At 45.5% G+C, this 25915-nt stretch overlaps 1 protein-coding gene across 1 annotated transcript; it reads left to right on the top strand.

The window, feature by feature from the left end:
* The first annotated feature begins 465 nt into the window (after positions 1-465).
* On the top strand, positions 466-24974 carry slc24a4b (solute carrier family 24 member 4b). Its single transcript, XM_037449100.2, has 17 exons — positions 466-1273; positions 6173-6280; positions 12208-12284; positions 14219-14293; positions 14392-14476; positions 14584-14687; positions 14947-15021; positions 15109-15134; positions 15585-15638; positions 16807-16901; positions 19313-19482; positions 19598-19739; positions 20061-20227; positions 20425-20539; positions 21078-21190; positions 21268-21333; positions 21863-24974. Exons 1-17 carry the CDS (start codon positions 1099-1101, stop codon positions 22010-22012), a joined length of 1797 nt encoding a protein of 598 aa, XP_037304997.2. The 5' UTR covers positions 466-1098; the 3' UTR covers positions 22013-24974.
* Positions 24975-25915: the final 941 nt, after the last annotated feature.

Below are 25915 nucleotides of genomic sequence, written 5' to 3'. Positions count from 1 at the left end.
ACCTATTCATGTTTGCCATATGATCACTGATTGCAGGCCCTTTAGTACTAACTAAGTTACATTAATTCCCCATTACATTATTCATTTCTAGTAGACGCTCTGTTTTTGTGAAGCAATTTTCCAAAGGACAAAACTTGTCATACACACACATTTTTTCATTTGAAGGGGGGGGGGGGGGGGGGGGCTGGAGGAACAGACGCTGAGCATGATGATCTAGAACCTTAATGTCTCAGCATGATACCAACATGAGGATATCAGGCGGATATCAGGGGCCATTTGTTGAATGGCACACCTCACTGTCCGGGGGGGGGGGGGGGGGGGGGGGGGGGGGGGGGCACTGGTAGTTTTCACACGCAGTCCCCACCAAAGTTAAAGGGAACCCCGGTGAAGGGAGCAGCAGCAGCTGTGGGCAGACGGAGCTGATTGTCCTCTCTAATCAGCACTGAGGAGGAAATCGCGTGAGGGGGGGCGGAGGAGGAGGAGGAGGAGGGGGGGGAGGCGCCCCGAGCGAGGCGAGCTGCGCGGCTGCCGGCCGAATTCAACAATTAACCTTGATGAAGGCAGATTGCTTTCACTTAAGAGGCGCAGGTGCGCGAGGTTCGCGACACGGCGCATCTGAGCGAGTCCACGTTGACGCGCCGCACGCTGACGCATTTCATGCCCGACACGCAAACTACACGCAGAAAGGATATTGTTGCATCTGAAGGGCTATTTTTTTCCCCTTCTTGTTTTTTCCTTCTTCCTCGTCACGGGACAGGATCCACGTTTGGTAAAGGGAGCCCCGTCCTACGTTCATCCTCGCACAGTAGCAATCGCTGAACTGAATTTTTTTTTGTGAGGAATTTGACCGCCGTGTCATTGGACATCAGTCTCGGTCCCGGCAGCTTAGAGGCATCTTCTGAACGGAGGAGACTAGGATAAAAAAAGAGCAGGATAAAAACCTGTCTCCCCCTTTTTATTACTACTCTCCAGTAGGACAGCGTGGCATGAGGACCGCGACCCGGTTGGGTTTCGCGTGACGAGGTAAGCGGGGTACGGGCAGCTTTTCTTCGGCTTTCAAGGACGCAAAGAAGTGGCCGCCGGCAGGGCTCCGGAAGCATGGAGCGGGACGACACCGACACCGACACCGGGACCGGGAGCGCGTCCAGAAAGACCATCGTATCGAAGATCTTTAAAGTTCGCAAGAGGAGGGAGATGCTTTTCGTCCAGGTGTGCTTCGTCTGCAGTGTCCTCTTCGTGGCGTGGAGCATGTCGGCGCTGTTGACCAAAACAGGTGAGTGGGAAGGGAGCGCGTGTGTGTGTGTGTGTGGGTGTGTGTGTGTGTGTGTGTGGGAGGGCGATTACACCGCTGAGATGCACCGGGGCCACGGGGAGCTCTGGCCGGCGCGGATCTGCAGTGGAAACCATGCACCCACACACACACGCACGGACACTTCGGGTTAGTTGTCACTATTCCAGAACATCGAGCACGAGCATATTGGCCTTCGCGCTCATTTCAAGGGCAGGGAATCCAAGCATTGTGTTCGTCTGATGTGCACCCCCCCCCCTCCCCATCCCCTTCCCTCCTCCTTGCCCAAAAACATGCTTGTGCGGTAACCGATGAGTTTGTACCCAAGTGTGTGTGTGTGTGTCCTAATATGCAGTGAATAGCCCACGATGCGTTCGCGGTTTAATGGCCCAGTGCTCCGTAGAAACAAAGTCCGCTGCAGATGGTAGTCAGGTGTGCTTTTTTATTTATTTTGTCTGTTTTGGATCCGCGCGTCTCGTGGTCCGCGTATGCCGCAGTGTGCGCGCGGCGGTAGCGGCACGTTTTTAATTTTGAAAGGGAGGCTCATATTCGCGGCACACGATGCTCCACATGCACAGCGCGATCAGGGAAGCGATCTCAAAAATCGCACGTTTTTGTTTCGTCTGCGCCTTTTTTGGGGGGGGGGGGGGTTGGCGCGAGGACATTTCGTTCGTCGCACTCGGGATGGTGGTTAGTGCTGGCACCATTGCGTCTGGGCCGGGGCCTCGCTCACACTGGACCCCCCCCCCCCCTTCTCCCGCCTCAATCACGCTCGGGCATCATCACGCCGCACGGTTCCGCGTGGACATCGAGGGATCCAAATTTTACGCAGTGACACGCGGTTGCGTGCTCCCCAGCCCGATGCTCTGCGTGTGCGCCGCCGAACAGACTACCCGGATGGATGATCATGCGTGTGATTTATTTATTTATTTCATTTATATATAATTTTCCTCCATGCGGGAACTCTCGCGCACACATGCCACCGCGCTTACCTCTGGGCCCCTACAAAACCCACACACGGGGCGTCCCGCACAGCCTCCCCATGCCGTTATGTAATCAAACCGAGCAACCTTGACATGTTGCTGGTGAAGAGTGATGCCTGTCAGTTACAACCACTTTGCTCAGAGCTTAACTAGACATGCCCCCTCTCCCCCAGCACGATGCTGTGCAAATGATGGGAACGGTGAAGTCTGCTGCTTCTGTTTTTAAAATCGGCAGATATTGAGTGAGCATGGGAGTGAAAGGGGGGGAAGCTTAGGATTTAAAAAGAAAAAAGTGCTTCGGACCCTAAACCTCGACCCCCCCCCCCCCCCCCCCTGACCGTGTCATGGGATCAGTCCATCTGCAACCACTTAGGCCCCCGGAGCTGGAAGAAGCCGTAGATTCACCCAAACTAGTGCCCGACTGTAGATCTTACTGATGTAGCAGAGTTTTTATTAATTACATTAAAAACAACAAGAGGCTTAAAAGATTATTCTGAATGATATCATGCAGCCGAGTGCAAATCGCTCATCTCAAAGGAAGCCACTGGGAGCCAAAGTAAGCCCCCCTCTGTCACTAATGGCTTGCCTTTTTGATTTTATTTCATCTAATCACGTTCCCCTGACCCACACAACGATTGTCATGTGAGGGTATTTGACAGAAGGCTGCACTTTTCTGCTTTTCTTCTCCGTTTTGATAAGCAGCAGCAATGATGGTGGGATTTCGAGGTAACACGCTAACAAGTGTTCGACAAGAGATCCCTGCTACAAGACCCAAAGCTCGCCATAATGGGCTCTGTATGTGAAGGGCTGTGGCCTTCTCATCTTTCATCCAGCACAACATGTGCACGGTTTCATGTCGCAGTGAAACCTGTGCCATGTGTTTGATTGATGGTGCTGTATGGGTGGGTTCTTGATGTGCCGACTGGTCCGGATGGATAGATAGGATTTGATGCACTACCCCTGGTTTACATCTCCATGAAAGAGGGGTGTGGCGCTACATGATCCCGTGCATGCTGATGGGGCTGCGTGTTTATGAGGAGCGGGGCTCTGCTCTGTAACTTAGAATTTCACTCATGACTTATTCAGTTCAGTTTATGCTGTTGGAGGCTTTATTTTTTTTCCTACAAATCCTAAAGTTGCAGTAATGAAAAGTACTCCCATTTTAAGACAAGTTCTAAAGTTCATTCAGCCACTAAAGACTCACTAACTTCTTGATCCCAACAAATGAATTGATGCTGTTCACAATTCAATTCACGGACAGCCTGAAACTTGCCACTATTGAGACAATATTTTAAATTCTAACTGCAACGTTAATGCAGTTCATTGTCCGACATTTGGATTGAAATTTCACCAATGCTGCATACAGTAAACGTTCCAAATGAATAAAAAGTCCAGGTAAAACCGCCACAAGAAACTTGCATGTTTGGTTTCCATTTCATCTTGGTCCTTTCCATTTTGTATCAAAGTAGGGGGAACTTTTTTCTTTCGGTTTATTGTAAACCTGGTAGTAGCTGCTGTACAGTGTTCCACTTAAAGGACCACTCCATGTGTGTAGGACCTGCTTGAGATGCCCAGGTTACAAAGCATTGTCTGTACCTCCTGTAAACGTAGTGATGGCGAACTGGTGACCTCTAGTTTCATCAGTCAAGCAAAAGGTCGATTGTCGTCATTTTCTTTTAGTACTTTGCACACAGTCTGCATTTAAGATGGCCGCCTTGTGCAGAGTTTCCAGATATGTTTTTGTTCCGATTGTTCATCAACCGCTCCTGAACGTGAGCATTGTCGAGCAAACCGGACAACGCTATACTTGGTTCCCCCAATCTCCTCTTTTGCCCATCTGGCTGTACCAATACCAGACTATATTACCCCAGAGAGACTTGGGTCGGTTTTGCCAATTGTGGAATTCACATCTCGTGTCTCAGCCGACTGTCTGCAAACTTCTTTGCATCAAATTCCCCTGAAAATCCAACTATTTTGAGATTTCCTGCTGACAAACAAAGGTTCATCCGACGAGATCAAAACCTCCAAGCGCTTCATGATCATTGAACAAGAGTAAGACAATTAATTCCCGTGAGTCATGCCCACAAACAGCCACCCGGCCTGCCTAGAAGGGCTGACAGATTGTGTCTTATCATTTTCTTTTTTCGATTCCGATGCTAGACGGGAAGCACGCATTGCACTAACCCATCCATGTCATCGCAGAGACATCATGCGGTCGTCATCCACGAAAACGGCACCCAGTCGTGAACATAAGATTTTATAGTTGTGGTCAAGTGATTCCACATAACTGCTTGGATGAATTGCTTATAGATGGCCTGTCACGCCGACTTTCCCCCCAAAACATGTAAACCGACCACTATGTCCAAATGTGGGGGGGGGGGGGGGGGGAAAAGGCCCATGTGCCCGAGCCACATGACTCTTATTGTTGAGTATGACAAAGTGATCATCTCTTGGCACATGTTTGAGGCCCTTCCCCCCCCCCCCCTGGCCTCACATTGGACAATGTGATCTGGTTTGGGGGGGGTGGAGGACAGGTTGACTGCGTGGTTTGGTGTTTTTATTTTTATTTTTTTGGGATTGTGGGGCGGAGGGAAGCAGCTGCCGCTGCCTTGTGTGCCGTCTGTTTGTCCAGCGCCTGCCGATGGACAGGCTGTCCCGACTGTGCCAGATTAAAAGCCATTTTTCTGAAGCCCTTTGTGTCAGCGCGCTAAAAAGAAATGCCCCGCGGTACAAGTAGACTTCATGCAAACGTTAAGAGGATGGTTTGTTTTGTCTTATTTTTTTTTTTGTTCTGATGCACCAACAGCGGTGGTAATATTTGACAAAAGGTTAATTGATTTGCCTAAAATGACTGCGGTTGTATTAATAGTTTGCCTTTGTATGTATTAGACTGTGGTCAGGATAAGACTCACATTTTGATGTAGTTGTTTGGGGCACAATAACTAAAGCAATTTGATAGTATAACCATTTAATCTAAAAGCTAATTGGGTCAAACAATTTACAGTCTAAATGACCAAACATGAACTGATTTATTGAAGTTTTACTGTTTAACATTTTAGCGTTCTAATCAGTCAAAAGTCTTTTGCATTTTTAGTAACAACCATCGCTTTCACAACGTCTTTGCTGGAGGTTCTTGGCCTCTGAGGCGAGGCCTACTTGGAGAAACGTTCACATGGTCGGAGAGACCTTTACAAACTGATCATGAGAGTCCACTGCGTCAGTCTTTTTGCAACATTGCGTAACCCACAACAGCAAATCAGATGGAGGTAATCTGAACAACTTGAACATGAACACGCAGCACACCAACCACATCTGTCCTCGGGGTATTCCCCAGGGATCTGCTCATTATCCAGAATTTGGTAGTACAGTGAAATTGTACTTCAAGTCACCGTAAACATTGGGTTTGTGTGGCAACATTTCATAAAGACTTGGGTTTTAAACGCTGCTCGGGTCGTGGGGCGATTTATGCCATGATCTGGGCCCGCAGTTTTCATGTCGTCATTACGGGGGCTTAAGAGTATTTTAATGAGAAATGAACTATCCGCTCCTCCTCCCCACCCTTAAACATAATGGCACAGCAGCTGCATGTTATTAATGCCGCCGGATGAAAATGTCTATCTAAAATACAACTTAACGGATTAAAGAGAAGCCACCTTATTTGGATTAATGACAGTGGTTGGTCGATGTTTTGGATGATAAAACATACTTTTGTGTAAAAGCAGCCATGTTAGTTGTTGCCTTGTTTGCCTACAAAATGGAGCTTTTAAGGTTCTCCTTTTGTCAGGAAAAAGGCTGTTAAACCATCCCATGAGCTCTTCAGTGTTCATCTCAAATACCTGCAACCAATGTGCAAGCCACAATTTTAAACACGCACGAAATAAGTTCGTTTTGTCTTCTGTAGGCCACGGGATGATCGTGGAGGGCCATGCGGACGTGGAACACTGGGGAAGACGGCTGATGGCTTCGGTACCAGACAATGCTACGGAGGAGAAGAACTGCTCTGAGCCAGGTAGGCCATTAAAGCTTCACTAATCGGGTCCCTCCGCCCTGCAGCCTTCCTCGCACACCTCCTCCACGGAGCGCTTCAACGTCTCGCAGTGCATCCTCTTTGTGCCCCGTTACACGCTACCTGCTCAGCACTAAATGGCAGACAAAGGTGGTGACTGGTTGGTGAACCTACTGGCGCATTTATCGGGCCCCTCAGGATGTATTCTATACATTTTTTATAAGATTTGATCTTTTTGCATCGGCTCAGAATGCTGCAATGAGGGCGCACGGCATGACTAATGGTGTCCAGGTCAATGGGTGCGTTGTGCTTGACGAATATGGGTACGCATTGTTCCAGGACAATTAAATTGTAGGAGGAACTCTGTCGTAGCAGCAACCAGTAGTGTGGCATGTGTGAGTTGATGCACTGCTTTAATTGGGCCTCTATTTTTCTGACAGTTTAGAATACTTAATATGCACCAAAGGGTCATTTATTGATGATTTTACAGTTAAAGGAAGAGTTATGCTGACGGCTCTGCTGACATTTCCATCATGCAGCAAAGACCGTCGAGGCCGGGTCTTTCATCATATGAGACGTAGTCTGTCAATTAAATTGTGGTTTTACAACTGCTTCAATTGACCTTTCTGTGATTTAAGAGAACTCCTTGAAGGGGATTATTTTTTTTTTTTTCAAGGACTGACCATTATTTTGCAAAAAGTTCAACTCTGTTTGGGACTCTATGTTTGACTATTTGTGTTCTGCTAGCCTACAAAAGAGGACGCAAAGACGTGGTTCTTTTTTTTTTTTTTTTTGCTAGTGACTAAGGACTGATTGGGTCTGAACTTCATCCCTCACAGGCGAGTCAATGGTGAGCTGCTGTTTTTATGTAAGCAGACAAAACACATTTTTACACCTTCATTTCAGTTATCCTGTAACCTTATAGACTATTTAGATTTCCCAGTTTGGTCCTGTTAATGAACAGCAAATTACAATATTGCATGCTTAAATTCTTGTAATCCTTCAGGATTAGCTTTTTACTTTTATAAAGTCTTCTGCACAAGACTTAACTTCACATTCCACACATTTCCCACCGGCTCTAGTCGTCCTTCCTCTGATCCCACCCTCTGCGCCGTCACTGAGCCGATCATATGACTCGTTGTTCTCGGGTCATGGTTTTGTGAATAATCCTGTCATGGTATTCGGGCAACTCAGATGACCAATTTCAAATTTGGGGCAACAGTATCACGGATTGTAACTGAGCAAGGCCGGACGTTTATGCAGTTTTTTTTGTTTCAAAACAGCAGTTTTTCCCATCATTCATTTAGATATTAAAGACAAATTTGCCCAATTTTATTACAATTATTGGGACGATGCCAATTATACAAAGTATTTTTGTATTTACCAGAGTTTATTTTATTCCCAAACTTTCCATAGAGTTTCAGGGAACCCGATACAAACACTCCAAGTTTAAAGAAGAAATGATTGTTAATTGATAATTTAAGGAATCCCCAATGCGGTTGGATTGTTGCATTGGACAGGTTTATTAATTGCTAATGTGCCCCATCAGCTGGAGAAGATGGCATGAATATAAATAGATGGCCACGGTCTTTCTGGCATAACTAACGTGTTTACCGTCAACATGTATGAAACCATCTAAATTCTTAGTTTCCAAATCAAAAACAAATAGTGCGGTCTTCTGTCCAGAGTCGGACCTGATGATCCAGCAGTGGACGATGGCGCTTCTGTGCCAAGAATGAACCGTTCATGGACCTCGGCTCGATGAGTGTTATTGGAGGCTTTTCTATTTCATGCGGAGTGTTTAACATCTGAAACGGTTTAATTAAGCTCCCGTTTGTGGGCTTCATAGATCACACTCGGCCAGCTTTGGGCTCCTTGCCTTTTCCCCCAATCATTATTTCTGTGATCAGAGAGGGGGTCTCATGGTTCATTGGGTGCTAATGTTGTTTTGCTTGTGCTTCTGAGGCAGCTGTTCATCAGCTTTTAAAAAAGTCTACTGTTGGCTTTAGTTAACTTCTGGAAAACACAAGTTAATAGTTTTTTGTTGTGCTCTAGCTTGATGGCAGTACATACTTTCAACCTCAGGAGTCTTTTTAATACAACACGCAGATCTTGAGATGCATGTTTCCCCTGTAGGAGGCCTATGACGAATTGAAACGGTGCACTCACCTAAAACTCACCAGTCTCGAGTAACTCTTGTGATCAAAAGTAATGTTTTGAATCCAAGGCTGCACAGGTTTTGCGTTATGCTGTTTTTGACTTGAGGTTTACTCGGACACAGAATATTCGATTAGGGAGGGGGGGGGGAGCATTTTGCATTTTAGGTTGGAAAGTGGGGCGCGTGAGGAGGGACCGTGGCCCGAGACGCGGAGCTGAAAAAGCTTGCTGTGTTATGGTGTAAACTTCTGTTGCCTAGTAGGGCGACTTCTGCTGGCGGCCAAAAGAAAAGGTCTGTATACAACATTCCCCTTGTTTGCATAAAATCCAGAGTTTTTCATGGGGGGGGGGGGGGGGGGGGGTTAGGCAGGAACTAGTGTGGCGACACGAGGGGGTGACTCTGCCACCGGGAGGCAGCCAGCACACGTTGGAATGCGCCCTCCTCGACTCCAGGGAGACACCAGCAGGAGGCTTTTTAGAAGGGAATTACACAGGGGGGGGATTATGCTGCCGTGCATCATGGAAACTGACCTCGCTTCTCGCTCGCACGCCAACGTTGGAACAATGCAGGGAGGGGGCTCGTGGGCACCTGTGCACTTTCCACGCTGTCCATCTGACCAATCGGTTCTGCTTCAGACTTGCAGCCTCGCATGTCCATCCGGTTCTCATTCTGGCTGGTACTTAAAAACCGAGAAAAGGGACATTGGGTTCAAAGGCGCGTCGTTACTATTGTGACAGATCCGTAGCTCACGGAGCCCAGAGGGAGCCTTTTGTTTATTTACCGGAGGCCCATTAGCTGACGCCTTGGCGGCAGGTGATCTTCCTGGTGTCCACAGACCCATGTCCCCTGCACACAGCTGGATGCGTAGGCCGTCCCACGGTGGCGGCGGGCATTGAACCGGACGTCTTCTGGGCCGCCAGCTTTGGCCTCTCTGTGGAACACGGTCACACCGAGGAGTTCATGCTAAATGTGGAGGTGCCGTAGGCATGCGCGTGTGTTCATGCAGGGGGAGATGCACGTGAGAGCAGCCGTACATGTTCAAGTATTGACTTGACAAGAGGATAATTGTGCGTGTCGTAGGTTAACCCGAGCACCCTGTGCTCTTAAGAAGTTGTGACAGATTTTCCAGTTAAGCTACTCCTGACGCTGTCATGTTTACAAAGACGGGCCGAGGTCTGTTACGTTTGAGTCATGCTCTTCACTGATGTCATCTGGAGTAAGCCAATTATCTAATAACTAAGAATGAGCCCCGAGGATTCATTCTCCCGCTCTCTTGTCTACCGGGGTGTCAACTGTATTCCGTTAATGACTTGGCTGGTCTGCTGGTCGGCGACAGAAGTTGCCACGAGGCTTTCTGCCAAAACATCATGTTTGCATTATAATTTTATTTGGCTCTTAATTTTATTTTATTCTTGGTGCGTTTTGATCCAAGCTACAGCTGTGTTTGGTAGAGCTTCTGTTCCTTCTACCTCTGGGACAACAGACTATACCCGATACTGAGCTCTATTATGCAACTGCACCATAGTATCTGGAATATTACCAGATTATGGATTAATAATTGCGCAAATGTAAAGAATGGCTGTCACGCTCTGGCTTTAATACGCATGGTTGTCAGAGCAAAGATTTTTGAACGTGCAGAGGGTCTGACCTGTATCTTAGTTTTTCCGTTTCACATGACATTTTAAAATGTATTCAATTTTAAATAACAACCTTCTTCACAGTAAAGCAAAGAAACTACAAATCCAAAGATGTTTACTCTTGTCGGTCAAAAACGTCAGAACACACTTAAAGAAGTGGTTGCAGCACTGAGTGTCTTCAAACGCTGGTTGCCAGTAATTCCTTGCGTAAGCAGCCCAGTCAGTTGTCCAAACGGAGACTCCAGGGTTTATTTATAGATTTTGTAGCGCAGCCACCAAACCGGACCGTTTTTTTTTTTCACCCCCTACCTGCCGGTGCAGACGTCCCCTCGCTCTCGTTTCCTCAAACAGACGGCAGCACCGTGCAAATAAAGAGAACGGCAGCATAGATTACGGGTTTAGATCTACAGTGCCCTACCTTTTATTCAGAACACCTTCCCCTCCTCTGTGCCATCTTAAGCACATTTACCCCCCCCCCCCCCCCCCCCAAATTGTGAAGATTTACTCTTAATATAATTTTTCAGGGTTTTAAGAGTTTAATTGCAAATAACAAATATAAAAATGTTCAGTCCTTCAAAATTAGGAGGTCCTACTCCAAGAGGCATTAAGTCATAATTTGAAAATGTTTTCATTATATGATCAGATTTTTTCCAAGAGTGAAAATGAAGTCTAGTTTCACTGCGCTTACATTCATGGGCTTTATTTCCAATGCATGGCTTGAGTGATCTGTTGGTCTGCGAACGTCCTGTCCTTGTGTGGGGAGACTGCTGTGTCCGTGTGTCAGGACGGACCCCTACACCGACCAACCCTGTAGACGCTGTCTGCTTGAGTGTTTACAGGGACGGCACGGTGACCCCCGCCTGCCCCACCTCGGCTGTCCGGGCGCTGCACCTATTTTGTGATCACCTGTTTTGAACAGTCAGGTTTGTGCACAGAGGCCACGAGCTCAACTGTAACCAAAGAACCTGGATGGCAAGGCCATTGACTTGATTAATGGAAGACCTGCAGGTTTGGCATCTAAACATGGAGGCAGGTGGTGGAAGACTGCCGACAGCAGGAAAATCCAAACCTGACCCTTTTTTATTGCTTGAGGCCCGGCGACTTTCCGACACGTTTCATTCGACCACGTAGACCTGTCGGAAGTGAAATGAGCCGACGCCGCCGGCGGGTGTCACCGGTCGGATCCCGACGTCAGTCGGCTTTCCGGATTCTCGTTCTGTTAAAGGTCAAAGACATTACTTTGATCATCTTCTACGTCACGAGGGCAGTCTTGGTGCTGCAATGAGATACCGAAACCCCATCAAGGCTGCATCAGAAAAACTGCCATGACGCTAAATGTTCAGTCTGTCATGGAGATGGAAACGTGGGAAACCTCAGCGTGCTGCAAACAAGTGCAATGCATCAGCCGAGTGGCGCTTTGAGCAGTGTCTGATTTGCTTGTGCGGCGTTCCAAATGCTGCTCTGAATCAGTCGTGCGTGCGCACAACGTGTCGGGCAACGTTGAGGATGGGACAGATGCAGTGGGAAGTCTCAGGTGAGCACTGTTCCACTTCACGGATCCATATGTGACAGGGGCCAACGCTTGTCTTGTATTGCAACCAAGCATTAGGGCCACAACAAAGTATCTACTTTGATCCAATGTTGGGATGGAAAGGTCCACCATTATTGATCCAGACCAAAATATCTCAACAAGATGATAAACCCCAAATGTACGAGGGCACAACAAAATGATCAGCGTTAAAATATCATACAAACTAATTTTAATCGCTATATACAGTCTCACCTGCTTGCTTTATATCGATAGGACTTCTGGCTCTTAGTCAGGCACATCAGATTTTGAGAAAATGTGGCATTAGTTTTCTTTATGACTAGGTAGGTGGTTGCTGAGCTCTCAGGCTGTGTTTAAGTGTGAATGAATGGAGTCAGGATGCAACTGATTGGAAACATGACCAAACTAATTCAGCACAAGCAAGCTGAGCCACCCGGGGGCGAGCGGAGGCCCACTCCTCTGGGGGGGGGGGGGAAGACCCCCATGGTGAAGTCATGTGGTCCCCTCCGAGTGGGCCGGGGACGTGTACCTCGCTCTACTGTCATCGCTGTGGTGACGGTGTCTTTCTTTCTCTCTCCCTCCTCAGCAATACACGAGTTCCCAAATGACTTTTTCACCAACGACGAGCGTAAGAGCGGGGCCGTTCTGCTCCACATCGCGGCGGTAAGAGGACTTTTACATTTTCTTAACCCCCCCCAAAGCTCCTGCACCTGCATGTCCCCTTCCATCCTTCCCCAGGCAACACTTTCAGTAGAGCTCGGCTGGAGGTGGATTTGGAAGCTTTTTACTAACTCATTTCTTGTCGGCCTCTTAATGCTGGGAAGGTGAGGTTGTAGGCGCCGCATGTTAGCAGCTTTTGCTAAGCCGCCTTGTAAAGCTGCCACGTGAGCGCTTTTTAGTGCTTGGATGATTTCACAAATCGGCATTCACCTGTTTTGTGAAGGGAAAAAAAAACACTCTTGATGTCAAGTTGCACACATATTTGAGGGAAACACAAAGGAGAGAAGTGGATGGAACACATCAGAAGTGTAATAGCAAAGTATGATTTCTCATGAATAAAGCCAAAGCTCAACCACGTTGCACATGGTGTGTAATGCAGTATGTAAATAAGGCCAAGCACCACAACGTGAACCCGATTTAAATGAAACACTACAATAACCAAGTAGTGTTTTGAATTCTCATCGAAACTACACGACTGACTTAACAATTCTGTGTCATAAAGCCATGAGTTTAATCTCAAGAGTGCGTAGATGGATTCGTAAATACGCAGTTGCTCTGAGGTAGGAGGTAATTTTAGGAATGATTACATTCCTTAGACCAATGCCAGGGCCTTGATAAACGACAGACTAGTATTTACCATGCTGCTTCTCCTTTAGTTCATATAGTCATGCTGCTTCTGTATTGTGAAGAAATGCTCTTCATGCCGGATTTACTTGGCGCCAAAGTTTTTATTTAGTCAAGTGTCTCGGCTCTAGGATTTGATTAAATACTGAAGTCACTAGGCTCCTCCCATACGGCAAGCACAGAAAATTCTGACCAGAAACCAAAATTAATTGGACATGAATGGAAATGTGATATCTCAGCAGGCTTCAACGCTTGAGTGGAGATGAGCCTTTAAATGTTTTGGATTTTAAGGATGGAATCGCATAAAGTCTGTCTTTAAGTGATGGTTAGATTCCCTTTTTTATTCGTGTTGCTTTGCCTCTGCTGCAGCACAGGGAATTTAATACTAGAAACACTAGGGATGATTGGAAGATGCAGACTGGATTTATTCATCGCCAACGAGAAACCGATGAAATGATGAGCAGAGGTGTGAGAGCTGTGGCGCTTTTGCCTTCATGTCGTGGTTAAGCACCTCTCACCACACAGATTGCATTAGTGCAGTGATCCCCGCCTACGAGGATACGGGAGGAGAGTGGCAGCTCATCTCCTCTCTTGTCCTTAATGAAGGCATCATCGTGAGCGCGTATCGGGGTCTCGTTTGGTTTCACTCGTACGGGTTTGCGAAGGAATGGGGGCGCTTCTCGACATGTTCACGGCAGGGAGTGTAAGAGACGAATGCTGGACGGCTCGTACGTGTCTCAAACTGGAGGCTCGGCCCCCCCCCCCCCCCCCCCCCTTCGCACTGAAAAGTAACTTCTAATTGTCCTTGCGTCACTGCCGAGGGGAATGGAACACAATATGTGCGTGGGAGGGGGGGGGGTCTGATCGTGCTGCAGTCCTGCACTGCCCCCTGTGGATAGCATAGAGCAGAGCAGCCCTGCCGGGGCCCGTGGTGTCACAACTGATCTATAATTTATAGATCTCTCCTCCAGCTGAGATGTGCTGCCGCCTCTTGTATCTATCCGGACGGATCCTGTTGATGTTTTCAAATTGCCAGAGAACGGCTTGTTGCTGAATCGACTTTTGAATTGAATGCAAGGCAATATCATTATTGGAGCTGTGCTCCAACCGTCCTGAGGAAAAGTCTTGCTTTGTCAAGGCTCCATTTACATTGACAATTTCTGCAGATTTTAAGGATTTATCCATACAGGGACTCCCTCTGGCCCTTGACACGCACCTACTGCCCACGTAATGCATACGGTTTCTCTCTGCAGGCGCTCTACATGTTTCTTGCCCTCGCCATTACATGCGACGAATACTTTGTCACATCGCTGGAGAAGATCTGTGAGGTACTTGGGGAGTCGCACGCTTTGATTTGTCCGTGTCATCGTCGCATAATGAGTGTTTTCTGTGTGTAAACGGCACGTCGTATGCTTTACTTCTGCAGAAACTCGATCTGAGTGAAGATGTGGCAGGAGCCACCTTCATGGCAGCTGGCAGCTCTGCACCAGAGCTTTTTGCTTCAGTCATTGGTAGTGACACACACACACACACACACCCCTACAGTATGTGTACACGCACATCTCCAGATGGCTGGTGTCACCGCTGGTTGTGATTGGCTGCCTCTCCACGTCTGCAGGTGTCTTCATCACCCACGGTGATGTGGGGGTGGGGACCATCGTTGGCTCAGCGGTCTTCAACATACTTTGCATCATTGGCGTCTGCGGCATCTTTGCAGGACAGGTGTGTGTGTGTGTGTGTGTGTTGCTCTGGCTGAATCTTTGTGTTGACGTAGTCTTATTTTCCAAGGGGTAACAAAGATCGTTGTAGAAGAAATAGTTCTAGTATAAATGGAGAATTAAACTCTGGATGTATAAATGGATCATAAATCCAGGTTTCTGTCAAGTGCAAAATCTGCATTATGCTTTTATATATATATATATATATATACATGAACCCAAATACACACTGATCTGAAAGTTCTTTAACTTTTTTTAATCAGGTGGTGATTTTGACCTGGTGGGCTGTTTTCAGGGATTCCTTCTACTATATCCTCTCTGTTTTGGCTTTAATTGCAGTAAGTCGTACCATTTCCATGTGCCTTTTTCATTGTTGTAAAACGTTTTGGATTCTTTTAATATGAGATGTATTTTTCTTTTTACAGTTTATCTACGATGGAAAAATAGATTGGTAAGTAATTCCTCCAGTTTTGCTTTGTCTATTTTGTAAGAGATTCATTAATGCTAGAAAGCTTGATTCATAAGCAGGGAAACGGCTCACTTCACTCCAGTACTTTGCTGCTCCAGCTTTACCTGGTGTGGTTTGGCTGAGTTTGTCTGCATGCTAACAGCCCTTTATAGTCATTGTTGCAACTGACTTTACCAATTTACAGTTATACTGCAATTGTTACCAGACATTAGACCTCCACTAGTGTGTAGGATTTTGTGGGATCTCTTGGTAGAAATGGCAATGACTCGTAAACCTTTGAGCAGTTCAAGTATTTCTAATTTAATTTGCTGTTAAATGCCACAAAGTTGCAGTTTTAGATCTATAATATTCATCGTATCAAAGTTGTCCTGAATACAAGTGTGAGGACACTTGGATTCTATTACTCATCTTGTATTTTGTTATCCTCCCCAGGTGGGAGAGTTTGATTCTGGTGGTCATGTACGCTGGATACATCCTCGTCATGAAGTGAGTTCTGCACACATTTCAAGCTGTTCACGTTAAAGCCGACCGATAACGCGCTGCCACATGCACTCGTGCGTCTCCTCCACTCTGTGAGCAACGCGTTTGCACAAAACACCCGGCGCCCCCCCCCCCCGATAATCGCGGCACATTTGTGTCTTTTACAGTCCGCGTAATGCCATCACGCGTTGTCCTGTGTCTGTCCAGCTGGTGACCTGCGGTACACTCTGCGGCAGCCTGCTCCCCCCCCCCCCCCCCCCCCCCCCCCCGCCGCCAGGGTTTACTCTGGGTTTTATATAGCGCGAGCGCCGAGGTGACCTTCCAGGGCTCGGCTGGGATTTTTTAATTTAAAAAAAAAAAATTCTCAAATGCCAATTGTGAGAACGAATGATACAAAATGTCCAGGTGATCGGTTAATGCTTTAAAATGTTGAGATAATGAGCGTTTGTGTTTGGATATCGTTAGTCAAGAGTGATTTGGGGCTGAACTTGAGCCCCTGAGAAGGTCTTCAATCTTCTTGGTTTGTGGTCCTGTGTCTAGGCCCCGTTTTTAACATGGCTACCTAGCGCTTTGTCTTTGATCAAATGCAAATTCTAAACTAGACACATGATTTTACACTTGATGCTATGTCTTTTTCCAGTGGTGCGCTTCAATCTTCATTTCACACGAGGTTACACTTGGCATAAAAAAGAAATATGGAAATAAACAATTTGGTTTGCATATTGGCCCTTGAAGATGTAACCTCTGAAAGGGTTAGAGTTGTTCTTGTGATGTTGCACACATTTTGTTCAAAGGCAGCAGAAGTGAGTATTCATTCACCCTTTTATGTTGTGCCACTCAAATGATCTTATAAAGGCCCTTAATTATGAAAGCCTCGTTTTTTTCTGTTCTTAACCAGATATATAGTTCAGCCACCTCATACCGTTTATGCTGATTGCGTCTTTTAGAAAGTAGGCCACTTCAGCTGTAAATTACTTCTATAGAAGTGCACATAGGAGTTGTTTTTTTGGCTAATGATGCATAATGTATATTTCAAAGAATTCTGAGCCTTTCATCTGAAGCACATCAGCCCTATTCACAAATGTGAATATTGAACCTCGATCTTGTCTAATTCTTTGCCTTTTTGGACTCTAAGTATCTCTAATTCCGGGATTATGTTCTATCTGGTTGCTAGATTCAACACCAGCATGCAGAGATTTTTCATGGGGTCGAAGTCAAAAAAGAACGTGGCGAATGGTAACGCTGCGGCCAGCAGCGAGATGGAGGACGGTAATACTAGTTATGACTATGTTTGGGATGACGACCCGTCATTGCCTTTAATCTCGCCAGGTAAGGTTAATCAGACAGGCTGGGGACCAAAGCTTTTTGAGCTTTCATTAGCTTCTCTGAAGAACTGTGGTGGTTTCCTTCTGTTGGAGAGGATTGGCTTTAACCTTTGCCTCTTTCTGCTGAACTAACTTGAGATTTATTCTGCTGGAATTCGCACATTGGAATAGTTGAACATTTTGGCTGACCGTTGGACGTGAACATTGATTTTATTTTTTTAAATTTAGGTAATGCACTTCTTTTGCCACAGATCAGCTGCTGAGCTCAAGTTGTATTTTGAAATACAACATGTTTAATGTTTAGCGGTGCTTATAGGCAGATTTGTCACTAGCAGGTGTCCCTGTTCACACCCGTTTGTTCTTATGAAATAGTGTGCTTGGCAGACGGGGGCGTGAGTGGCATTGATCTTAACGCAGATGAACGAGTCTCCCAAATGTCAAACTATTCCTTTCAAAACCAGATTCTGCAGAATAGCTCCATGAAATCTTTTCAAAGGTCAAGACAACCTCAGTATGACCTCACAAACTGCACTACCTGGAGAGAGATGGGACGTTTGTCTACATGATTTTTCTGTCTGCCACGTCATCTTCTGTGAGAAGCAACTAACGGGGCACACAAGGAAACAGGAACCGCTTAATGGAGATGTTCTTGGTCTTCCTTCTGTAATTCAGTTTAATGTCAGCTTTGTTGTCTTGGCTTTTGAGAAGAAAAAAAAACATTTTGAAAAAGTTAAAACTGTCACGTTTGTGCAACATTTCCCTGTAAAAGCAGTTCTTCACTAATGGCTTTCCTGCATTTGACCTTTTTTTATAAGTAGTGTCTAAACTGACATTTAACCTGAGATTTAACCCTCTTTGGCTGCGTAGTCTTAACATGCCTGTCTGTTTAGCCTTACTAAACTTATTCTTGCTTACTGTCAACAGCGTTGTGCTGCTGTGTGCCGATTCTTTCTGCTTGCATACTGCTTTCCTCTGCCGGTCTCTGGGGCGTAGACCCACCCACTCCTCAAGTGGTAATGAATTTCACAAGAGCAAAATGTTAATGCTGGGTCTGTTTACACTGTTAATTTAAAAGCAAGGATGCACATAATTTAACTGAGTTAAACTAGTGTACTTTTAGAACTTTTTTATTTTATTCCCCATGCATCTTAGATCTAATTGTGAGCACGGGTTGAATGAGTTATAGAATCCCAATATAACATTTAAAGATATGCATTTTGTCACTGCTCAAATTGACTGACGTGTACTGGCTGGGTTTCAACTTGTTGGACACCTGTGCAACGATTTGAGATGGCTTTAAAGGAAACCAAAGCTGTCACAGCTTGTGTCTTGCGTTTAATTTTGAAATCAATCATAAATATTCACAACTTTTGGGCAACTTCAAAGCTGCACCAGGCAATTTGTGAGAACTGTTTGATGTTCGGTACCCAGAAGTCGTGTTAACTCAGCTGGTGTGTGATGTTTTATTCCAGGGGGTGGGGGAGGGAGCCCGATGGGTTTTAAGCTCTTATTTACTCCGTGAGAGGAGGGAAGAGTAAAGTCAAAGAAGGAAGAAATCATTTGGGACCGTTGAGCTGCTAATCCGTCAAGATGGGATGATTTTGAAGTAGCCCCATGAAAATGGATCGGTTACTAGTGTACTTGGTCGTATTCATATTACATGCTGCATCCTGTGCAATATATGCTGCGTTATGTAGCCTTTACATGGAAATCTTTTCCACGGCGGCCATGTAAAAACCATTCATGTTGAAGATCTACTGAATGATTAATGGTTTGGTTTTAGGCTTCATCTCACTTCCCTCATTAGTGTTGAGACAACTTGCAACGTAGAAGCGCAAACATTAATTTCCAGCTGACTCTGTAAAAAATGATGGGATTGCACAATTTATAAAGAGCTTTGGGAAACACCCCGACTTGCGAACAAGATTCACATTCTTCGATGGATGTTGCTGCTCTATAGCTTTTGATTTGTGTAGGTATAAAACTGCCCACATTGGGATTTAGGGGAATGGTGTGTGTTGACGTAGAAATCTTGCCTGGTGCAGCTTAAGCTGGAGCCCTGAAACGGTGACAAAGTGTCCATTTAATATTCCCCAGTAACGTGCACCGGAAGACTGGTGCGTCAGACTATAGATGTTTATAGTTCACCGTGTATCTCTTGATGACTCTTAAGTTGTAATTGGTCTTAAGGATGCTCTAACAAGGACTCATTTTTCATCACGGTACATGCACTTGCATCAAGAAAAAGAGTTCATGATAACGCAGTGCTCTTTATTGATGTGGTTGACACACAAAAGATTCATGGATTTAAGTTGTGTTTTTTTTTTTTTTGTATATTTACATCATGTTCCTCAGTCAAACCCACCAAAGCTTACAGCCGTGGCTCGGTGGTGATGGTGGACGAGATCATGAACGCCAGCCCGTCCAAGTACAGGTTCCCAGAGGCTGGCCTCCGCGTCATGGTCACCAGCCATTTTGGACCCAAGACCCGTTTGCGCATGGCCAGTCGCCTCATCATTACAGAGGTACAGCACCGCCAATTATGCCCCTGAAGAGGATTTGTTGAAGTCAAAATGGCAGCACGTCGGCCTGGTCATGTCCTTTTTGACTTAGTTCATTTTTTTTTTTTTTTTCTGAAAGCGCCAGAAGTTGGTCCAGGCAGCAAATGGAGTCGAGACCCAGGTGATTGACGGGAAGGTTGAAATCGAGAATGGGAACGTGCCAGAGGACAAACCCAGCGAAGAGCCGGAGAACGAAACCATTTCACCGTTTCATATTCCAAGTATGTCGTTTAACGCGATGAGTCTAGTTCAGCAGACTTTGGATTCTTTGCTGTGTAAAAGCGACATTTCGAAGGTCATTTTGACGGCTCTTTCACATCATGGATGTATGTAAAACTTGTTAATGTGTTGTATGAAATTAATTGGGCATATGGTTGGCAGTTTTTCTTTAACTTTAGAAAGATGGACAGAATATTTACATAATCAAAGAGTGAGAAGTTTAGTGTGAAATGCCTCCTTTATTTTTAGTACTTGTCATGTGGGCACTGAACTTTTCTTCCACATCACTAACAAGCATGTGCCCACATGTGCTCCTGCTGCAGGAGGTATTGGCAGCAAGTTGAAGTGGTTGATCTCGTGGCCTCTGCTCGTGCTGCTGTTCTTCACCATCCCCAACAGCGGCAAGCCTCGCTGGGAGAGATTCTTCATGTTGTCCTTCCTCCTGTCCACTATCTGGATTGCCATCTTCTCCTACTTCATGGTCTGGATGGTGAGTGTAAAAGCAAGATTTATCTTCTTTTTTTATGGTTAGATTGCAGGAAACGTATATTTGTGAATTGAAACGTCCTGGTTATTGAACTATTAAAAGATTTGCAGCTACGTTGGGAAGAGTAAAGGTTGACATTTTTCTCGTCACGTACAAACCTACAAATGTTATATAATATGAACTCTTTACATTTCTCTCAGGTGACTGTAATTGGCTACACTCTGGGGATTCCAGATGTCATCATGGGCATCACGTTCCTGGCAGCAGGCACCAGCGTCCCAGACTGCATAGCCAGCCTCATCGTGGCTCGGCAAGGTAGAGCGCCGCCCCCGAGGGCTTTAGTTTGCAATGTTTGCATTAGTGTATTTATTGTAAATGACGCGGCTGAGAGCTCGATGACGGCCTCCAGGAGCTGCTTTCTGGGATATTTCTTGTCTTAAGGTGATAGAACATGCGTAGATAACTTTATCTCAATATTAAGATCTCAGTATTGTAAGCAACCCTATTTCATATGGCATGATTTGTGCATGTCAGCCGTACTTGATCAAACCTACGGATTTTTGTTAATCTTTTTAAAATGTGTTATTTGCTACATGCAAATAAAAGCGTTGAACAAGTTGGAACTAAGCACAGGAGCAAGAGGAAATGCATCTGTGCAGCCCTGCGTCTGCAGAATAAGGTTAGGGCCCTTGAGTATATCAAAGTATAGAAAAGCAGAAACTTTTGCTAAAAATGAGACTTTTGGGTTGAGTTAACCAAAGCTCTCACATCCTTTCTTAAATTTAACGTTGCTTTCCCCACCCCCCCCCCCCCCCCCCTTTCCTCAAAATGGCTTTGTTTGGTTTTGTTGCAGGTTTGGGAGACATGGCCGTGTCCAACACCATTGGCAGTAATGTATTTGATATTCTCGTGGGACTGGGGCTCCCTTGGGCGATACAGACCATGTGCGTCAGCTATGGATCGGAGGTAAGCGAGCTCCACCCACCTGATGACTGAGAGGCTGCAGAGCTGCAGGGAAATAGTTGTGGTCTTGTGCGTTGCAGGTGATGATCAACAGTCGCGGCCTGGTTTACTCTGTGGTGCTCCTGCTGGGCTCCGTGGCCCTCACGGTGAGCAGGACTTTGTTTTACACTACAGTGGCCCCAGATTCTCCAGTAAAAATCCACACAAATTGATATAGTGAGGAGTCATGCATTTATTTGACTGATTGTTGACACTCTATAGCCTTTTAAAGAAAATATGAATGCTGAAGCCAAACAAAGCCCAACTTTGCAATACGACATCAGACATAAATTTCAAGTTATAAATACATAATACTTCTATTTGGGTTTTAATCTCAATATTTTAATTTCTGCAGAAGTTTCAGTTTGCCCTGGCTTTTTAAAAAATCTTAACATCCCAAACTAATGAGCCAGGCCAAGAATCTTGAAAACCAACAGAATAATGAACCCACTGCTTTGGCCGAAATGCCTCTTGTGGATTGCAGTCTTGCAATGTGATTTGCATAATATGTTCAGTTGGCTCATTGACTTCTGCTTTGGTCCTTTTCATCGCTTCTTAACTCAAACCACTGTGTTAAAGATTTAATTTGGAGCATGTGGGATCCCGCCCGGGCCTCTGATGCGTTTGTATGTGCAGGTGCTGGGGATCCACCTGAATAAATGGCGGCTGGACGTGAAGCTGGGCATCTACGTCCTGGTGTTGTACGCCATCTTCCTCTGCTTCTCCGTCATGATCGAGTACAACGTCTTCACCTTTGTCAACTTGCCCATGTGCATGGAGGACTAGTTTCCAGCAGCATGCCTCAGATACCAAAACGTCAACAACCCCATAGCATTTTTTTTTCTTCTAAAACTGGACCTATTTGCAGACTTTTTCTTTTTTTCTGCTCTCTTGCAATCTTTTGTCCTAAATCTGAATCTCATTTCCTCAAGAGGCAGATAGAGTGGACTTAATGTCTCTAATTTGTCCTCTTGTCACGCAGTGCCGGTCCTTAATTCTAATTATTTCAGGCCTTGCCTGTTATTGCAGTAAACTCTTTAGTTATTCTGTGCGCCTGTTAACTTTCTACCCATCTAGCATGCCTTTTTAGATGTTGGGGACCTCCAGAATCATAAGTGCCCCTTGACCTCCATTGTTGGTGTTTTCAAATTATAGAACCTCCCCCCTCCATTTCCAAAGCCTTTCCACAAACCAAACCAGAGTCTGACTGGGGGGGGGAAAAAGAGAAAATTCAAACCAAAACCCCCACGTAATGAACTCTCCACGAAGTCACGCTTGAAAGAATTGGTTACCCCAGCGCCCAAAGAAAGAAGTACACCCTTTTTCCCGCTGGACCCCAATGGAGGAAGGCTCCAGCCCACCCCCCCCAGTCTGGACCCCACGCCCCTAGCATGGCCTTTGGCATCAGGGAGCACACACTGTTAGCTGCTCACTTAACTCACCCTCACCTGCTTGATCAATTTCGCAGTGTTTTCTTAGAAAAAAAAAAGAGTAACCAAAAAAAAGGAAAAAAAGACATCCGGACACCTTGTGTCAAGACGTTTTGCGTCCCGATCAGATGACTGTGAGGGTGTTATGCATATGCAGCACTGCACAATGTAAACATGTAAACACCTTTTTTCTAACAAAGGTTTTGTCTAGTGTGAAATCCAGAGGAGAGCTCCTTGCGAATAGAGGACATTTTCTTTTTTGTTCACTGTAAGAAGGTGCACATGGAGATGCTTTAAGGCAATTGGACCACTCTGAGGGGCGTCGAACTGGTGGTGGGGGGTGGACTCCGATCCAGCATTATTTTTCTTTAACTGATGGTTCAGTCCACTTCCTCTGCACAACTTCAGAAAAAAAAAAAACACCTGGCTCCAGTCTGTTGGACACATTATTCATCATCGAGTGACTCGTTGTCGTCTTTAGACGGCAGCAGCACGCAGATGGCACCAGGCGGTTCTCAGCACTGTCTGCTATAACACCCCCCCCCCCCTTGGCCAGTAGGGGGCAACGCAGGCCCTCTACCCAGGGCGGGGGTGCCAACCCCAGCCGACGGTTATCAGGGAAACTCACAGATGGACAAATCCAGCAGATGGCGATGGTCTCTTGATTTTTGAGTTACATGTAGATATTGCACTTTAACAGCCGTCCTCTCATTCTGAATCAACTAGTGCTTCCTTCTGTGCGTGTGTATTTCCAGTGTATATGTGACCGTGTGAGTGAGAGAACAATTGTGTGTGTGTGTGTCCTTTTTTTTTTTTTTTTTTTTTGTGGAAGCGTGTGCTTCGTAGGGGCCCACGCAACATTTCCAACACCAGATTCTCGACTCTTGAACCGATTGGGACCTTGTTGACACCATGAGCACACGCGCCTCTGTGCAGCGCATGCAGGGACATTCAATGCAGCTGCTCCACAACACCGCAAAAAGGCTGAGGGCTTCTGGGCGTCTCCATTGGGAAAGAAAAAAATGAACGCCCACTTTACAAAAATCGGCAGCTACGAGCTACACTGCAATCCAGACATTCTGACATCATGCAAAAAAATTGAGTATGCCACAAGTGAGGTGCACTGTCTAAAAAAAAAAAAAAAAAAAGATCATGTGGAGTGTTTTAAGTGTTGAGATATTCCTCTGCCCGGCTGTGGCAGGCCGGCACATGTATATGCAATCTCAGTTTAAAGAATTCTATGTGACCGAAGGCCCCTGCAAGGCTGCCATATAAAGACGGGCATCCCGTGGAGATGTGACGTTGGTTTGTCTCGTGGTACTTGATGTGTGAGCTCACAGGTGTGTTTGTGACAGCCGGACAACTGAGACCAAATGGTAGATGGAGAACGCTGGTTTTGAGGGAAAAGTGCTAAATCCCCCCCGCCCCCGCGGCCCTACTTCTCCACTCTTGTCCCCACTTGCACAAGGGCATTAACTCCACGACCCCCAGCTGAAGGAGGGAGGAATGGATGGCTTGCTGCTGCCGCCCTGGGGCCGTTGACTCTTTTCAAAAGGATTTTGCTGAGGGAGGACTTGAAGGTCAGGTGACCACACAGGGCCTACAGAGTGGCCCACATACACACTGACCCTTGTACATTCCCCCTAAACCGTTTCAGTGGGTCTTCTGTGACAGACAGGACCTCACTTTTTTTTTTTCTTTCTGTACTGCAAGTGAGTTGATTCAGAATGTGCAGCATTGAGGTTTATTTATTTTTGTACATATATATTTTGTTGCTCTGTGTGGTCACGCCCCGGTTGCCATATTTGAGGGGTAAACAGCAGGAATAAACTGCGCTCCTTTTGTCCTCATCTTGACATTCGCCGGTTGTCTAACCTGAATCTTTGTTAACTAGTCACGTTTTGATGAGAGGAGTGAAGGAAGGAGGGAGGGTGGGGGAAATTGTTAAAACCGATGCCATACTTGTCATTACTGTGCATAAATCCAGATTGTATGAAAATCCTGTGTACAAAATAAGCGCACATACTTTAGAACACACACTTTAGAAATGGCAATTGAACACAAGAGAGGACCGGTATGTATTTCTTGATTGAATGCGACCTGATGCACTGTGAGCTCAATGTGATGTGGGAGTTGTTTGTCAAGAATAATACATGATTAAAAATATATTTAATGTAAAGTTAGTTACTATAAAGCATTACTGAGGACATCTGTGTAACTTATATGAATGTATTGTCTTGCTATACTGGACATATCCAACCAATACATTTTATTGTAAAGCAATAATGTGAAGAAAAAAATAAAATATCAAAAATGTCCATTTGTCTTAAGGTCTTGGATTGTTTGAGAAATGTACATTTTTCTTCATGATTTTAAAAGGGCACCTTGACATCTAGAAGTATTTCCGTTTGAGTCACATAAAATGTATTTCACAGCTGATATTAGTAGATACTCATTCAATTTTGATTTGTTTTGGGCAGGTTAACTGCCTAATGAGTAGTTCCTTCAATTTTGTTTGCATAAGTATTTTTACCTAAAATGTACTAAATTCATTGTCCTCCATGGCAGCAAGGCATCCTTAAGTTAAACCTCTTAATGGCCTGCCAAAGCTGGATTTGGTTTACACAATTACACATGACTTACAAATTAAACGTGATATGCAAGGCAAAACCTTAAAATTGTAGTGCTAAAATGACTTTTGGTAATGATCATCCACACAAATTTCAGATTATTAAACACTTATGACGCAAAAAGCCTTTTGACTTATTGTAATTCCTGACTAGGTCGTATCACTGGACTACTTCATATATGCTGACTCGAGATCAAATGACACGGTGTAGCTTTCAGTTTTGAAGAACTTCATCGTGAAATGATGAGTTCCATGTACTCCTTTCGGCTGCTGTTACACCAGCAGAGATCGTTGATTGGATGATTTTCAGAAACTTTATGCAAGGATGTGATCCTGTTTGGATTGCATCCTTTTTTTTTTAATGCTGCTTACTTTGCTTTTCTTCTGTAAAATCTTCAATGTTCCAGCATCTTCCAATTACTTGCATAAAGGAACTATAGGTCAAAGGCCTAAGTGAAGGATGAATAATGCATTGGTCCTTGCAGGAAACTTGTCTTGCGTGATGATCAAGTTGAAGTTAGTTTGCTTTATGGTGGCAGCAGGCTACATGTGAAGAGTCCATCGAGAGGCAAGTGATGGGAAGATGGATGTTTTAATTGCGTCTGGCCTTCAACAATGTCACCAGCAGGG

The sequence above is a fragment of the Pungitius pungitius genome, chromosome 20, assembly GCF_949316345.1.
Source record: "Pungitius pungitius chromosome 20, fPunPun2.1, whole genome shotgun sequence".
In the NCBI taxonomy this organism is placed as follows: domain Eukaryota; kingdom Metazoa; phylum Chordata; class Actinopteri; order Perciformes; family Gasterosteidae; genus Pungitius; species Pungitius pungitius.
The sequence above is the reverse complement of the archived record's forward strand: the minus strand, read 5'-3'. Positions and strand labels throughout refer to the sequence as shown.

Excerpts from the sequence above, each read along its gene's own strand:
- slc24a4b (XM_037449100.2), top strand. The coding sequence starts at position 1,099 with ATGGAGCGGGACGACACCGACACCGACACCGGGACCGGGAGCGCGTCC. Across the intron at positions 12,285-14,218 it reads TTCTGCTCCACATCGCGGCG|GCGCTCTACATGTTTCTTGC; the intron begins GTAAGAGGACTT and ends TTCTCTCTGCAG. Across the intron at positions 14,477-14,583 it reads GCTTTTTGCTTCAGTCATTG|GTGTCTTCATCACCCACGGT; the intron begins GTAGTGACACAC and ends CCACGTCTGCAG.